At 36.6% G+C, this 15,900-nt stretch overlaps 1 protein-coding gene across 4 annotated transcripts in view; it reads left to right on the forward strand.

Moving 5' to 3' along the window:
- The window catches only part of LOC136805611 (smoothelin-like), a 30,838-nt gene extending 15,541 nt beyond the window's left edge, over positions 1-15,297 (forward strand). For all 4 annotated transcript variants that reach the window (XM_067062178.1, XM_067062175.1, XM_067062176.1 and 1 more), the window contains exons 3-12: positions 415-493; positions 2,416-2,858; positions 3,367-4,722; positions 5,052-5,362; positions 8,866-9,098; positions 9,520-9,780; positions 10,181-10,313; positions 10,543-10,630; positions 14,013-14,164; positions 14,993-15,297. In XM_067062178.1, coding sequence (XP_066918279.1) covers positions 415-493; positions 2,416-2,858; positions 3,367-4,722; positions 5,052-5,362; positions 8,866-9,098; positions 9,520-9,780; positions 10,181-10,313; positions 10,543-10,630; positions 14,013-14,164; positions 14,993-15,116 — 3,180 coding nt within the window. In that variant the 3' untranslated portion in view covers positions 15,117-15,297. The remainder of the gene's footprint in view (positions 1-414; positions 494-2,415; positions 2,859-3,366; positions 4,723-5,051; positions 5,363-8,865; positions 9,099-9,519; positions 9,781-10,180; positions 10,314-10,542; positions 10,631-14,012; positions 14,165-14,992) is intronic.
- The last annotated feature ends 603 nt before the right edge of the window (positions 15,298-15,900 follow it).

The raw sequence follows: 15,900 nt of genomic DNA on the forward strand, positions 1-15,900 counted from the left end.
CATAGCCTTCCCAATTTATTTGCGCAATATATTCATGTGTTTTCCTATGACGTCACAAAACCATATTAATTATGCGTAGGCAGTTACTTTTTTTAAATGAGTCGGAGGAAGAGCAAAACTCTGTCCCTCACACGTTGATGTTTTTTAAACCAGTTTTCCTCGAGAAATAGTTATTCTGTAAAAAGTACAGAAATTTTTGCCCATGCCTTTCTTTGACAACTAAAGAAAGTGCTGCAAAAGCCATCGGTTTATTCAACTATTCAAAACATCTTCTTGATATAGTAGCCATTGTCTTGAACTTAATACGGGCTCTGATGGCTTATTTTCGGAAGACTTTCTCTTTGTATCAACGCCCCACCCTTAGCCAATGATAACGTGATCTAAGCAGCTTTTTTTCATCTTTTTATATTTCAGTTAAACGACACACCCTTCACAGAGACGGACAAACGACGAAAAATCCGTGCCCGTATGAGAGATATCCGGAATGGCGTCAGTAAGTCCCTTTTGAATTTCTATTCAAACGCCGGTCTACCGGGAGCTTGAATCGAATCGATAAATTTTAAAACCGAAAAGTTGAATGTATTGGAATTGCAGCTCTCTTCTTTAAACACTTTCGCTTTGAACAGAATATGATATAAGCTGCCTATGAATCCCTTTTTTAGTCTACTAGGTACTAAGCGGAAACAAAACTTGTTTAAAATTATTTTAATTTATTTTAATTCCCATGCCTTTTTGGACCTACCTAAGGTAGTCCTTTAAATTAACCCTTGTCCGTTCGTTCGTTCGTTCGTTCGTTCGTTCGTCCGTTCGTTCGTTCGTCTGTTGCCAGCTTTTCTCGGGATCGGCTCATTAGTTTTTTCTAATTTTTTGCATAATGATGCAAAATGGCAATGCCCAAAATGTGACGGAGCCCGATTTTCAAAAAAAAAAATTTTCCGGCCGAAAATGGCGGAAATGTGCCGGAAAAACTGGTTTTTCGGCATTTTCTCGAGATTTCATCATTAGTTTTTTCTGATTTTTTGCTCAAAGATGCGTCTTAACAATGCCCAAAACATGGTCTAGTCCAATTTTTGAGAAAAAATTTTTTCCGGCCGAAAATGCCGGAAATATGCCGGAAATCGCCGTTTTTCTGGATTTTCATTGGACTTTTCCATATAATTGGTTGTTTTTTCATTCAAAAAGATTATCAATAGCAATGCCCACCATCAAGCATGTTTCAATTTTCAATAAAATTGATTTTTGAAGCCGGAACTTTGTAAAAATCGCCGGAACAGCCGATTTTCGCCGGGAAAACGGTATTTCTTGAATTTCTTGAGCTGTACTTTATATTTTTCATGAAATTTTGCACACTGATGCAAAATGTCAATACCTAAATTGTGACGGAGCCCGATTTTCGAAAAAATTCATTTCCGGCCGAAAATGCCCGAAATATGCCGGAAAAACTGGTTTTTTGGCATTTTCTCGAGATTTCATCATTAGTTTTTTCTGATTTTTTGCTCAAAGATGCGTATTAACAATGCCCAAAACATGGCCGGGTCCGATTTTTAAGAAAAAAATTTTTCCGGCGGAAAATGCCTGAAATATGCCGGAAATCGCCGCTTTTCTAGATTTTCATTAGACTTTTCCATATAATTGGTTTTTTTTTCATTCAAAAACATTATCAATAGCAATGCCCACCATCAAGCATGTTTCAATTTTCAATAAAATTGATTTTTGAAGCCGGAACTATTTTAAAAGTCGCCGGAACAACCTTTTTTCGCCGGAAAGACAGTATTTCTTGAATTTCTCGAGCTGTACTTTATATATTTTTATGAAATTTTCACACTGATGCAATATGACAATACCTAAAATGTGACGGAGCCCGATTTTCGAAAAACATTTTTTTCCGGCCGAAAATGCCGGAAATATGCCGGAAAACCGGTTTTTTGACTTTTTCTCGAATTTTCATTTTTAGTTTTTTCTGATTTTTTGCAGAAAGATGCGTATTAGCAATGCTCAAAAAATGGCCGAATTCGATTTTTGAGAAAAATGTTTTTCCGGTTGCTGGAAATCGCCGTTTTCATTGGATTTTTTCCTTGTATTTCTATGTTTTTCACACAAAAACATTATTGATAACAATGCTCACCATCCAGCATGATTCAATTGTCAATAAAACTGATTTTTGCGACCAGAACTTCCTATTTATTTTTTCCCTACAACCCTTCTTTCTCCCCCATCAACAATCAATGATGAATTTATTGTGTTGTGTATTTTCGCTAAATGCTATATTTTCTGACTGATTTTTTTCAATTTTCTTTTCGCATTACTAACTAACTTTCATCATCAGGTAGGTCCATTCAGCATGTTGCTTGTTATATATACTTTCGTTGCACTTCTCTTTTAAAAAATTAAATTGCAATTCTTTTTTTCTTCTAGATGTTAACGTAAGCGCACCAAAACCTAAACCAGAACCCGTTCGTCAACCGTCACCCGAACCCGCCAGAGAACCAAGCCCTGAACCGGTACGTGAACCCAGCCCAGAGCCCGTACGGGAGCCGTCTCCAGAGCCCGTACGGGAGCCGTCTCCTGAGCCAGTACGCGAGCCTTCACCAGAGCCAGTACGAGAGCCGAGCCCAGAACCCGTTCGCGAGCCGACTCCAGAGCCCGTCCGGGAACCATCCCCGGAACCTGAACCAGTACGGGAGCCCTCGCCAGAACCCGTTCGGGAACCAACTCCTGAACCCGAATCGGAAGAAGAAGAGGAAGAAGAAGAGAGACCGGCTTCGCCCGTTCGGGATAGTCCTGAAGTTTCGGATCATGAAGATGAACCAGAAGAAGATGAACCAGAAGAAGAAGAAGAAGAGGAAGAAATTATCGAGGTTTGTTAGCATGTTAGATTTTCAAATTTTTGGCACTGATCTGAATTAATTTAACTATTGATAAGTCATCATCATCTGTGAACAGAGTTTGTAGCTTTTAGAAAAATGGTATCATAATTGTATCACTTCTCGATGTCGGTCAATCTAAAATCAATGAAAAAACATTATATACCACTTTTCAAAAATCTTTCTTCGATGATTTTGGTAGGCCATGGTTAAGACACTGTCTCCAGGGTTTATATAAAGCCCATCAATCCTGGAAATGTTAAAGGTCATTTAAAGGTTTTAATTTTACATAAGTGTTACCGTTTCATATCAGACACATATTTCATATCAGGACAGTGTCTGCCTATTAGTATGTTATGCTGATATAAGTAAAATTGTTTTTCTTTTCCTCTTTCTGACCAATCTTGCTCCACACCCGTGTCAATTCAATGTGAACGATATCATTCTTATTTAAAAACAAAACCTTTGAGTCATTTATCGATGAATAATTTTCTCTCCTAAGGACGAAGAAGAAGATGAGGTCAGCGAACGCGAAGATGACGACGAACAAGAAGAAGAGATTTATTCCGATGAACCTCTCTCTGATGAAGAAGAAGAAGAAAGTCGACACGAAGAAGAAGCAACTTCGTCTAGAGGCCGCCAAACCTTCTCTACCGGTAGCGGAAGCACCGGCCGATCTTCCGGTGTTGGATCTTCTGGTGGATACGTCGACGATATTATGGCTGTCCCGGAGCCAGGAATCGAAGGGGGTAAAGGGTTTAAGGACAAATTGAAAAAGAGTAGTAAGCCGCCCACTAATTTGGAACGCCACGTGAAGGGCGGTGAACAAGTTGATTTTAGAAATTCCTTAAAGAAGAAAGGCGGGGCGCCCGCTGTTAATTTGGAACGTAAATTACAAGGGCCCGGGCAAGTTGATTTCCGTACGAACTTACAACGTAAAGTTGAAACGTCAAAGAAAGACTTTGCAGGCGGTGAACAAGTTGATTTTAGGACTTCCTTGAAAAAGAAAGTCCCAAAACCGATCTTTGATAAAGGGGTAGGCGCACCAGTTCAAGTAGACTTTCGAACAAATCTGCAACGCAAGGTACAAACTAAAGTCGGTACGGACAAAGGCATGACAGCCGAGCAGAAGGACTTCCGAACCCTTTTGGGAAGTAAAGCCACTCCTACTAAGGTTGAACCGAAGAGAGATGAAGAAAAACCCAATTTTAAGAAACATTTAAAGAAAGCTGAAGATTCACCGAGATCTTCTCGTAAGAAGAAAGAGCCTGAACCAGAACCAGAAGCAGAGGAAGTTGTGCCTAGTGAAGAACCAGAAGACGAGCCTGAGGTCGTTGACAACCAACCAGAAGCTGAGCCAGAGGTAGAGGCTAAACAAGAGGAAGTCAAAGAAGAAGCGCCAATTGTTGAAGAAAAACCAAAATCGAGCAGACGTCGTCGTGTAGTCGCCGCCGAAGAAGAAAAAGAAGCACCAAAAGCTGAAGCTAAACCCAAAACTGCCCGCTCAAGCCGTCGCGCGGCCGCCGCGGAAGAAGAATCACCAAAAGGGGAAACCAAGAGCCGGCGCCGTCGCGTTGTGGAGGAAAAGAAAAAGGAGCCTGAGCAAGAAGAAGTCGACGCTAAACCAGAGTCACCAAAACCAGCGGCCAAGAAACAACCACCTGCGCCCGCCCCAAAAAAGAAGGCGGCCGTGCCAGCACCCGCCCCTAAGAAGAAAGAACCGGAACCGGAGCCAGAGGTCGAAGAGGAAGAGGAAGAATTGAAAGTGAAAGTGTCCGTTTCGAATGTTTCCAAAGCTGCCAGTGACGATGATGGAGAAGAAGTTGAAGGAAAAGCAAGAAATAGAAACACACCTAAGGTTAGTATTCAGTGTCCAAAGTTCTTCGAATTTCCGTCTCAGTGAAGTATATAAATTTTAAGTTAAAGTATATAAAGTTTCTCCGTCTCAAAATTTTGCATAATTCATCAAAAATTGTGCTCATTTAGGGTGAAAGATTCATTTTTTCGGTTCAGTCGAAAAACCTTGTTTGACCTCTTTAGTTTCCTTAAAGGTATTGAGCAGTTTTTGACTAAAAAATCGAAATTTCGAAATCATTGTCTCACTTCATGATATTCAACTCAAACCTTTTTAAATCTAAGTGATTATTTTAACTAATCCTTTTTACCCTATTCACGTCTTTCTTGAAGGTTGCACCCAAAGCTGTTGCACCTAAACCAGCATCGAAAACGCGGCGAGTCGTCAAGGATGCTGAGCCCGCTCCCGCTCCCAAAGAAGAAGTCAAGAAGGAGGAAGCACCCAAAGAGGAAGCTAAGACCACACCCAGAAGGAGCCGCCTGGCCGCTAAAAAGGCAGAGGAAGTAGGCTCGACGGAAGAGAAACCATCCTCGGCAACACGTAGAAGCCGTCTACGTAAAGACGACTCACAAGACAGTAAATCTTCGACGACGACCACAACAACGACGACGAGAACGTCAAGATTGGCCAAGAAAGAAGAGACGTAAGTTTGTTTGACTCTTGTTGTACCGTAAGTTAGTCTAATGTCGACACCCTTCATCTATTTACGACACCCTTCTTTGGAGATATGAATAATAAGAAGGTCCGAATCGTTGATTGAAAATAATTTTCTTTCCTTAGCGGTCAGAGAGAAAGGGGTCTTTTTCAATTTGTGATTCCTATCTTTCTATTATTCCTATCTGCAAAGAAAGGTGTCAGAATTAGAAGAGCCATTTTGACATTAGATAAAGTTATGGTACCTTCTTCGTCTACCCAAATCTACCTCAGAAATCTATGCCACATAGCGCAAAGAGGATCCAGGATGAGTTGATCATGACTGCTCGGTATAACTAGCGCTTCAAATTTATCTCTAGGGCTGGACTTTAAAATTTCTTGGTTTGCCGTCACCCGACCCTAGATTTTGGAGGTGGATTGGGAGGTCGGAAAAATTTTATTACGGTGATCATTCATTTTGTCTACATTTTGTAACTTTTGAATAAGAAAAAAATTCTCTTCGTCGAAATAGAAATTTTTAGGTCCACAAGTTAAAAGAAAAGTCGGTCGCCTGACGGCAAACTAACATTTTTTTAAGTCCCTGTATTCATTGAGTATAGTTATATCTCTAATACATTTAGCACGCGCTTTTTTTATAAGAATGGTGTTTTTTTCATTTCATCATGGATATTCTTAACTTTTTGGGAAAATTCATCCTAAAATATTCTCATGATTCTTAGATAAGGATTTTGCAAAATTTTACCTAAGTGTAACTTTGATCCTTGCTTTGATTCATAACAACTGAAGTAAATGTTTTTTTGTGAAAGTATTGAGCCTTAACCCTATTATTATCAGGCTTTTTCTGATTTTGTATTCTCAAGGGGGGGTGTTTTCCACCAGCCTTGCATAACTTTTGATCTATAAAAGATATGGACTTGAAATTTGGCAGAAATGTTCTCTACCATAAAAGGAGTTCATAGAAAAAAATTTGGGTTGATGACGTCATCATAAAGGTGGTGACGTCATCACAAACTTTCACATTTATCGCTGACCAATGAAAAAGTACTATTCAATAAAATAGCAATTAAAGTTGAACGAATGGAGATTTTTCAATTCTGTTTTAAATTTCTAAAAGCCAAAATAAATATCTTTAACATATTTGCCGGTTTTAAACATACTAATAAAATTGACCTTTAAAATCCATGCAGAAAATGAGTAAATTTTTTCAAAAAACAATGACGACATTTTTGATGACGTCAGCAGTTTTTGAAAATTTTTTGAATATTTTTTAGAATTTATTATTGATACCTAAAACCTGTCAAAATTTGAAGTCAGTTGGATGACTAGATCAAAAGTTATGCTAAATTTAAGATTTTTGGATTTTACAGGGTTTTAGCTGGATTTTATGATATGCCTGCACAAAAAAGTCATAAAACCTGATCTGGTCGGTGTATAATTGTAAAATTTGGTATACATGCTGCTAATAGGATTATATTAAAAGTCAAGAACTTTCAGAGTGTTAAAAAAATTTTTCAGTGAGCTATTAGCAAAAGAGTGCCAGCCTGGTGGAAAACACCCCCCCCTGATAAAAATAGGGTTAATCGGGGATGTTTGGCAATTTACAGTTCAAAGTGCTCTAAAATGACATTCTTAGGTTCTGTTACCAAATTCCATGATTGTGATACTCTTAGGATATTCTTAAATTTTTGGAAAATTTCATCAGTATTCTTATAAAGTATTTTCTTATAAAAAAGAAGTGTGTAGTATATGCGTTTAGAAGTTTTGTTTCGTCACTTGATTGACGTGTGTAATCTCGCATGTGATGTCAATCATTTATGATCAAATTTAACATCCCATAAAAAGTTGGTAATCCCTTTTAAGGAGATTTGCGGTCTTTTTATTGAGGGCGGGATTAACTTTTTCAATGAGATTAACTTTTATGAGATATCTACCAAATAGCTGAGGTTGTTTTTTTCGTGTGGAGAAAGTATTTGGAAAAGTTGTTTTTAAGAAAAAAATTGTTCGTACTTTTAAGAAGCACATTACCAACCAAACGTAAAGTTTAAGAGCGGCCTTTCAAACTTTGTTAAAAGTTCTTTCATCTCAGGCAGATTTCTTCCCAGTGAAGCATACAAGGAGGCATTTCCGTCTCATAACTCACCAAAATTTCAAAAAATTGATGCTCATTTGCTTGGTATAATCCTTTTTCCGTCTCAGACGAAAAATCTTGCTTTGACCACTGTTTTAAATGTTGTTAAATTCCACGTATATTTATACATGATAGTACGGTCAAGAGTGTGTTCAAATTAGTCTCCCCGTTATTTTAACCAGGAAAACCAGCTACAGAATCAAATTCATATCAACCAAAAAAACTCCCTCTTTTCGCTTGACAGGATGTAGGATAAGCTTTATTAGTCAACCCTGGTGACCCTTCAAATCCCTTCCGTGAGTTTTTCACCATGGTGGTCGTTAAGACTTTTTGTTTTAAATCCAGTGTTGCAACTTTTCCGTCTGTAGACGGATATCCGTTCAGTTGAGATACAAATATATCATTTCCGTCTTGCCAGTAAGAGGGTTTTTGCTTCAAATGACCATCTAATCCTAATGTTTCCGTCCATATTCACAAAACCTAGTTGCAACACTAGATATATGTTTTCACAAATAAAAAACATTTAAAATTTTAATGCAAAAAGTGAAAAAGTAAATCTGTTTTCAGAAGAATATAAGAACTTCCAGCGCAGCTGTTTTATTCATATAACTAAAATGAGTGAAAGTCGTGTTGAGAAAAGATTGGAATTTTATCAAGTGACCGTGGTTAGATAATAAATTAACTCTCTCTATAAAAGACAGATTTATCGTTCAGGATTAATTGAATCAAAACAACAGACAAACAGTCGAAAACAACTGGACAATCAAAATAGGGAGCTTCGAATCTTTTTAATCTTTTCTTAATCAACTCATTTGCAAAAAAAAACAATTTGCTTTACGCACAAATTGGACAAGAGCTTGGTTTTTGTTAGCTATATCGTTGTTGATGATTTAACTCTGGTTGAGTTTCTTCTTGATTTCGTATTGTTTGTTTTTTGGATTAAATTTTTATATACAACTATTAAAATGCCTGTTTCTAATTGGTAAGGATATTCAAGGATGTTTAAAGTTTGTGATTAGGAGGCCTATGACTTAAACTGTCTAGTTGTTCAACCTTTAAATCCGTGTTTTTGCGCACATGACATACAGTGGATTCTCGCGAATTTGAACTTCTATTGTTCGAATCTATCCATAATTCGAATCTATCCATAATTCGAATCTATCCATAACTCGAAATAATTCTTGAGTTCCAGTCAAAGGGGAAACCCTCACTAAATACTCTGTATTATTCGAGTCTCACTGTTATTCGAACATATTTGACTTTCCACTCAAATTCGAATTAGTTAGATCTAACTGTATGGTGATATTCTCCTGTAAAAGGCCTTCGTATCTAACTTTAAAATCTTCTTCTCTCTCTCTCTTTAGGCAAACCACTAGCCGTGTTTCTAAAACTGCTCCCGCCCCAGCTAAGAAGGTCGTACAATCGAAAATGATGGGGCGTATCAAGTTTGGTAGTGATGATGAGGCAGATGCTGCTCCCGCCCCCGCCAAAGAAGAGACCACTGTAACAGTCGAAGAGACAGTCGAAACCGTCAAGTTCGAACAAAAAGACGATGATGGTAATGATGTCCGAATCGGAAAACGAACTTCCCGATTATGTAAGTACTTTGGGATTTCTCGGATTTAGTTGTTGTGTTGACTTGTTAACTAAACAATTACCGGTGTTTTCGGATTTATGAACTTGCTTCGTTTAAAGCTTAATTCCTCAAAATTCGTTTTAATTTAGATTGGACAAACTTAGGGACCTCTGAAGCTTGGTCACCTGTTAAAAAGTCTGTGTTGAAAAGGTCTGCAGTGTTTTAAATTTTTACCACGTTTGGTATCGTTGGAAAGATATTTTGAAGTACTAATGAGCAGAAAATAAAATTGTGTCTAAATATCTTTCCAACGATACCAAACTTTTATTACACGACAACTGGTTGGAAAGTCATGGTCAAAAATAAAAACACTGCACAGCTTTTTGACAAACACTTTGATAGGGGTTAATTAATTAATTTCTTGGTATTTCCTTTATTATAGCCAAGAAAACGAAGGATGAAGGACCCATCGAAGTGTCGGCCGACCTTCTCGCCGAAATCAACAAACCTAAGGAAGAGCCTGTCCGAAAACCGATCGTCATTCGTAAACCCGCTGATAACAAACCTAAACGTGAGCTGACTGGCAAAGCAGCCGAGCGAGAAGCCCAACGACAAAAAGAACGCGAAGAGCGGGAAAGAGCTCGCGAAGAACGCGCCGCTGCTCGTGCCAAGGAAAGAGAAGCAGCACAAAAGAAACGCGCCGGTTAGTGGCATACTTGAATAGGTTTTTACATTTCGTTATTAAGCAGAAGGTCCTCATTATAAAATATTCGTTAAGTTAAATTATTTGTTAAATGTATATGCTGCAAGCATCCCCTCTGATATTTTTGATAAAGAGGATGCTAATCGTGTTTAAAATTCACAGTCATATCCTACTATTTAAGTCAATTAAGTTCTAAAGAACCTTGAAAAAACAGTAAAATTTGACCAAAAAAAAATTGAAAACCTTGAAAATGGTGACAAAACTTCCGTCGACACCCAGTAAGAAAGGCGAAAACAAAAATCATAAAAAAAGAAATAAGTTTATACTTAAACTAGAAAGGCAGGTTAATTACGAATAGAACTTATAGAATTATAATGATTTTTCCATTTCAATTCTACAGAAGAGAGGAAAGCGTTTGAGAAGAAACAACAAGAACGCAAAATGCAACTAGCAATGAAAGAACGATCAAAGCTGAAAGGGACACGTGACGCAAGACATGCTTTCAAAGATCAGCTCGAAGAAAATACTAAAGAGTATGTGCGAATATTTTCATCCTTTTTGAGTATCATAGGTTTTTAATGAAACGTCTCTATTTTGCATCCATATGTTGCTCTGAAGAACTCTTTTTTTTATTTGATGATTTTTTTAAAAATGGCTCGGTAGAAATAAAAATGGGGTGGAGACATGAGATAACCTTTCAGGTTGGTGGGATGGTGCTACATGTGTTTTGAAAACTGACTCTATTTTTCTTCATGTTTTCAGCGATCCAAAGGGCGAAAGCAATGTGAAGATTAACAGTAACGTTACCAAATTGTTAGCATGGACACAACATCAATTGATGGGATACAAGGTTCGTGCTACTGATTGTTGTTGTTTTTTTACAGTCGTGCGGTGCACGTGATTTCACACGGTTTTTTAGACTGAAGATCTAGGCGTAGTATCAGGGGCGGTGCGACACCCCTGCAAAACATGCACTCGCAGGGTATGCTCCGGAGTCTTTTTTGTCGCAGCTTGTTTTTAGCCTACCCGGAGTTGTTTTTCCGGATCATTCGTTAGTGTCATTAGATTTATTTTACTGACTTAAAGTCCGCGGTAAATATAAGAAAACTGTTTATCAAGTCGCGTTACCAGAAGCGTGAATTCGAGTCTGTATTTTAGATTTTGTGTACAAAAGAGTTTTGCAGGCCTGCACCCTGCAAAGTTTTGCAGAAAGACCTGGATGAGGTCAAAATGCAGGGTTTGCCCGGGATTTGATGGCTGTTAGTGTCAAAACGTTAAAAGTCAAGACTCGTCAAATGGCTTTAGATGCTTGGAGAAGAAAAAACAGATTAGACAGTCCTGATTTTATCTATTTTGTCGCAAATTCTGTAGAATTTGAAGCCTGCACATTTTCGATCTTCTCCAAATTCGTCATCTAAGGGCTGCCATCAAGGTCATCTCAATGTTTGTTTTCTTCTTATGGTTATCTTCTCAAATCCATTGCAACAAGGAAAGTCAAATCTGCAAGGTATGTGGTATTTTTTTCTATTATTTTTCATGCCTGCATGTTATCAATTATAATCTGATATAGGTAAGTCAGTAAGTCCAGTAAGTGCAGGAAAAACTGCTTCCCTTCCCCCTCTTTCTCTACTTATCTGCCTTATGGCCTACTATGACCTGTCATAATTTTTGGTAATCAACAAAACAACTTGTTGTGTGTGGTGAGTGAGTGGCCAATCATGAAATATTTATAAGATATTTGATCAATCGGGGTACGTAGAGCTACTGTTTGTTTGGCCAATCACTCTGGCTATAAGAAAAGGTTGATGACAGGAGATGAATTTGTGGCAATTTAAGAGGCAAAGGGACAACCAACCTATTGTGGTTTTATTTTGAAATAAGAGAAAAAAATAACATTGAAAATTTTGTGATTCTGAGGACCTTGACACCCTAATGTTTTTAATATGTTTTAGCCGGTTAAAAAATTTTTCTGGGGAGAGAAAGAGCTGGGTGGGTTTTTCGCACACTATTTTGAGGTACACAAACAGATTGTATTTGACTATGTTTAGTTTGCGGGCCAGCACCTGCCAGTCAAGTACAGTACTACTGGTCATAAAAACTGCACGACAATCTTAAAAATGGTTTCTCTATTTTGTTTTAGTTCTCTTCCAAATGGAAATTGCCTGTACAGTTCCATTTCTCTCCATCTTGTGGGCAAAAATTCTTTGATGGATACACTTTGATGTCTTGCACGTGTGCAGAACTTTTCCTGAATTGTAAGTATTATTCTCAGAACCAAAAAAACCCATCCAAGAAGTTTAGTAGATAGACTCATGAAGCATTGCAGTTGGCGGTTACCCACAGTCAGCCGGTTATTATATAAGATTAATTTCATTGGTTGTACAGTTGTCGTTTGACTTAAATTTTTTTGTTTTGTGTTTGTTAATGTAGGTGTAGCTTGCAAAGATCCTAATTCTCTATTCATTATATACTTTCAGGTTAGTTGCCATCATACTGTCCAGTATCCCCTAGATGAATGGATTATTATTGCACCTTCACGTGGTTGGTACGAAATCTTTGTAAACACTGACAAAGTCTGCTAATAAGATGAGTGGAACCATATTTAACTTTCCGGAAACAACAGAATAGACCTTTTTTCAAAGAGGACGTCCTGTTGAATAATTATGTAGTCCAGCCATAAAAACAATGATAGAGCCATGCATAATTACTGTATCATGCATATTGTAATAATTATGCGTGGTTTTATCATTGTTTTTCTGCTGGACTACATAATTATTCAACAGGGTGGCCTCTTTGAAAAAAGGTCTATCGAATAATTCAATCAAATGATGATGTGTATCCAACATTTAGTTTCTTGGAAGTTTTCGGATTAAAAATTTTTCCTGTAAACTGGATATCAATATTTGTCATGTAAATCATCCCTGGAAAGTACATCTTGATTTGATTTTGACATGTTATTGCCAATGCAAATGAATTTGGATGCATAATGTATATATAAAGTATAAAATTTATAACACAACAACTGAATTTTGATACCAAACATAACCATGCTGCATTATGTACATAATGAATACATTATATACATAATGAATAGATGAGTTTCTGATGACATATGGTTTGTTTTCAATTCGGATTGGGGGCTTTTTACCCCTGGTACAGGATTCCCTGCTTGATTTGGCAAACAGTTCCAAACGAGACACCAGAATGGGGCTAGACTACAATTTCAAGATGAACCAACTATAGAGATTTCAGCTTCAGTATAAATTCTACTTTTGGATACTTTAATGCATCACATTAATCAATTTTCTAATGAAATACTCTTTTCTTGGGCAGTTTGAATAAAATAGTTTTGCTCTTTTTCTCTAAATTTTCATTTGAAATGGCAAAAGGCTATTATTATTAATCTGCTTGAAATTATTAAGTCAGCAATAAGATAAATAAATTTGACATAATAAGAATCAAAAATTATATATTAAAAAATTTTAGACAGTTTGGTAAATATTATTATTATTGTTAATGCTATTATCACGATCAGATAAAGATTTTTGTATAATTTATAATATTTTGTGTGCTATTGTATTATTTTGCTATCATTTTTCACTTTTTTGTGAAAAGTTCAAAAAGTTCTTAAAAAAATTCATTATAGTTATGATTTTTGCCATTGATATAATGAATTGCCAATGTTTTACACCTCCTTTCTCTTTCCTTCATTTTTTCCATATTTTAGAGGCCACTCTTTTTTGGTTTTTAAAACTCTTTAACCCAAAAAACTATCTTAGGCTTACCAGCTTCATTTTGTGTTTAATAGAAATGAATTTTAATTCTTTATCTCTGGTTCATGGTACATTGGGCATAAAAAGGTGGCTGTTTTAGCCAATCTAGAGGGTCGAAATTCAAAAATTTTCTGGCCCGTCGGGCCCAACCATGGTGGGCCCTCCTTAGACACTATATATAACTGAATCACTGTATATAGCTGTATCTTTTTTGCAGGGTATCCTAAAAATCCTAGATACGCCCCTGTAGTATTGTAGGTTATCAATATTGATTCCCGTCTGGGAGGTCAGGGTTCGATTCTCACTCGGTGCTAGGATTCCCTTGGCAAGTGAATGTTCTCTCTTCTCTCTCTTCTCAGATAGTGGGGATCAAATAAAAATAGGGTGTAGATAACTTTTTCTGGTCCACGCATGTCTATTTCGCTAGTGACTAAAGTCTTTATGCTTTGCTAATTTCAGGGTGTGGACATCGAGAATTTCAGTGAAAGTTGGGCTGATGGATTGGCCTTTGCAGCTCTCATGCACAGCTTTTTCCCTGAAGATGTCCCAATCGAAGAATTAAGTAAAGACACTCAACGAAGAAATTTCGAAATCGCGTTCCAAATCGCTACGTACGTATTCGATTTTTTTAGATCAACCTCTTCCTTCTGTGAGATTGCCAGTTAGAGAATGACTTTTTTGTGGAAAAAAGTTACAATTCATGATATTCAGGACATAATGTGTTATACGGAAGCACCCAGAAAAGTCCGGGGGTTTGGCACTAACTAACGTACTTACCCATAATAAGTTCCCTTAGCAATCAAAAGTGTCAAAATCGCAAATATACGGACAGTATTGCCACTATAAGAAGCCACTTTTTGTGATTTTTTGCGCTTTATATTGTTAAGGGCCTTAAGGGGGCTTTTGGATTGTTATAGGTAAGTACGCCCGGGTTATTTTTGGTGCTTCTGTATGAAACATTACGTCATGGAATATCATGAATATTGTGTGTGTTTTTTTTCACTTTGAACTTCATTATAGCTGGTTTTTGACATAAACTTGATTTACTAGCTGGTAAAATAGTGGGTTATAGCAGAGGTTCTGAAAGAATCAACCAAATAATTATTATCGGCAAAATCTTTCTGGGTTGGGTTTTTATAAACACCTTTTTTAATAAGTTTATAAGAACATTTAGGCTGAAACTTTTGGAAGAAAAAAATAACATCGTAAGAACAAAGCCAGCCCGATATTAGAAGAGATTTCCCGTATTTGATTGAAATTATCTGACTTCATAAGCTCAGCCCAAGTTAAGATGTTCTTGTTAAAAGAAAGTCAGTAATATGAATAAAATTGGGTCTTTAATGATTTAAACTAGGTAATTCTGAAATAATGATACATTTCAGTAATAAATTGACATACTGGAACTAATGTCTTTTTTCTTTACATTTTTCTAATTTCAGCGAAGAAGGGGTTATGGACCTTCTCGACATCGAAGACATGGTCCGAATGAAATCGCCAGACCCCAAATCAATTATCACTTACTTGAACGATGTATATAGAGTCTTTGTGATTGAGTGCGAATAAGTCACTCCACCGCATTGCTGAAATTATGTAGCGGAAATGAACGCTCCTGCGTTGCTGTTATTTTCTTGTAAATTTTATCGAGACGAGAGAAAGTAAAAGTCGGAGAACAGAGTAATGCTTCGAATGCGTAAAAGAGAGGGAGGTTATTCGATCGAAGTATTGGTAAATGAAAAAAAAACAAGCCACGTTATAAATTCGAGGAGTTACAAGGAACTGAACTTGCGGTTGGTTGGAAAGTTTTCAACAAGTGGAAGAAAAGAAAAACCTAAATATGTTTTTCTTCTGTTGCTTTGTTTTTGTTGTGGGGGAGAAAAAATGAACCTAATTTATTTTACAATGCAGACGTTATGTGATAAAAATGAAATTTTAGCAAGACAAAAAATGTTTGCCATATTCATACATACTTATATTATTATTCATTAAAAGACATTATTGTTTAAAAACATTTTAAAATTCTTGGGAAATATTTGGGGCATTTTTTGTATCTAGGGAAAAGGGGTCTCTAGAATACAAAAAGTATTAATTTGGGAATTTCTTTTTCGTTACAGTTTGATTACTAGTTGAAAGCGGTGTTATTAAACTAGTTTATAAATCTTTTGCGAATTAAAAAAATATTTTTTAGAAGATTATTTTTGATTTCATTTTTCTTTATTACTTTATGTTTATTGTAAATTTATTCTGTGATACTAATTTTAATTTTTCTTTATTTCTTTTAACTTTTTCAACTTTTTTTTTTTGAACAAAAAATATTTATTTCAAAACTTTTAAAATGATCCATCGCATG

Source organism: Clytia hemisphaerica, unplaced genomic scaffold (assembly GCF_902728285.1).
Source record: "Clytia hemisphaerica strain Z4C2 unplaced genomic scaffold, Clytia hemisphaerica genome assembly, whole genome shotgun sequence".
Taxonomy (NCBI): domain Eukaryota; kingdom Metazoa; phylum Cnidaria; class Hydrozoa; order Leptothecata; family Clytiidae; genus Clytia; species Clytia hemisphaerica.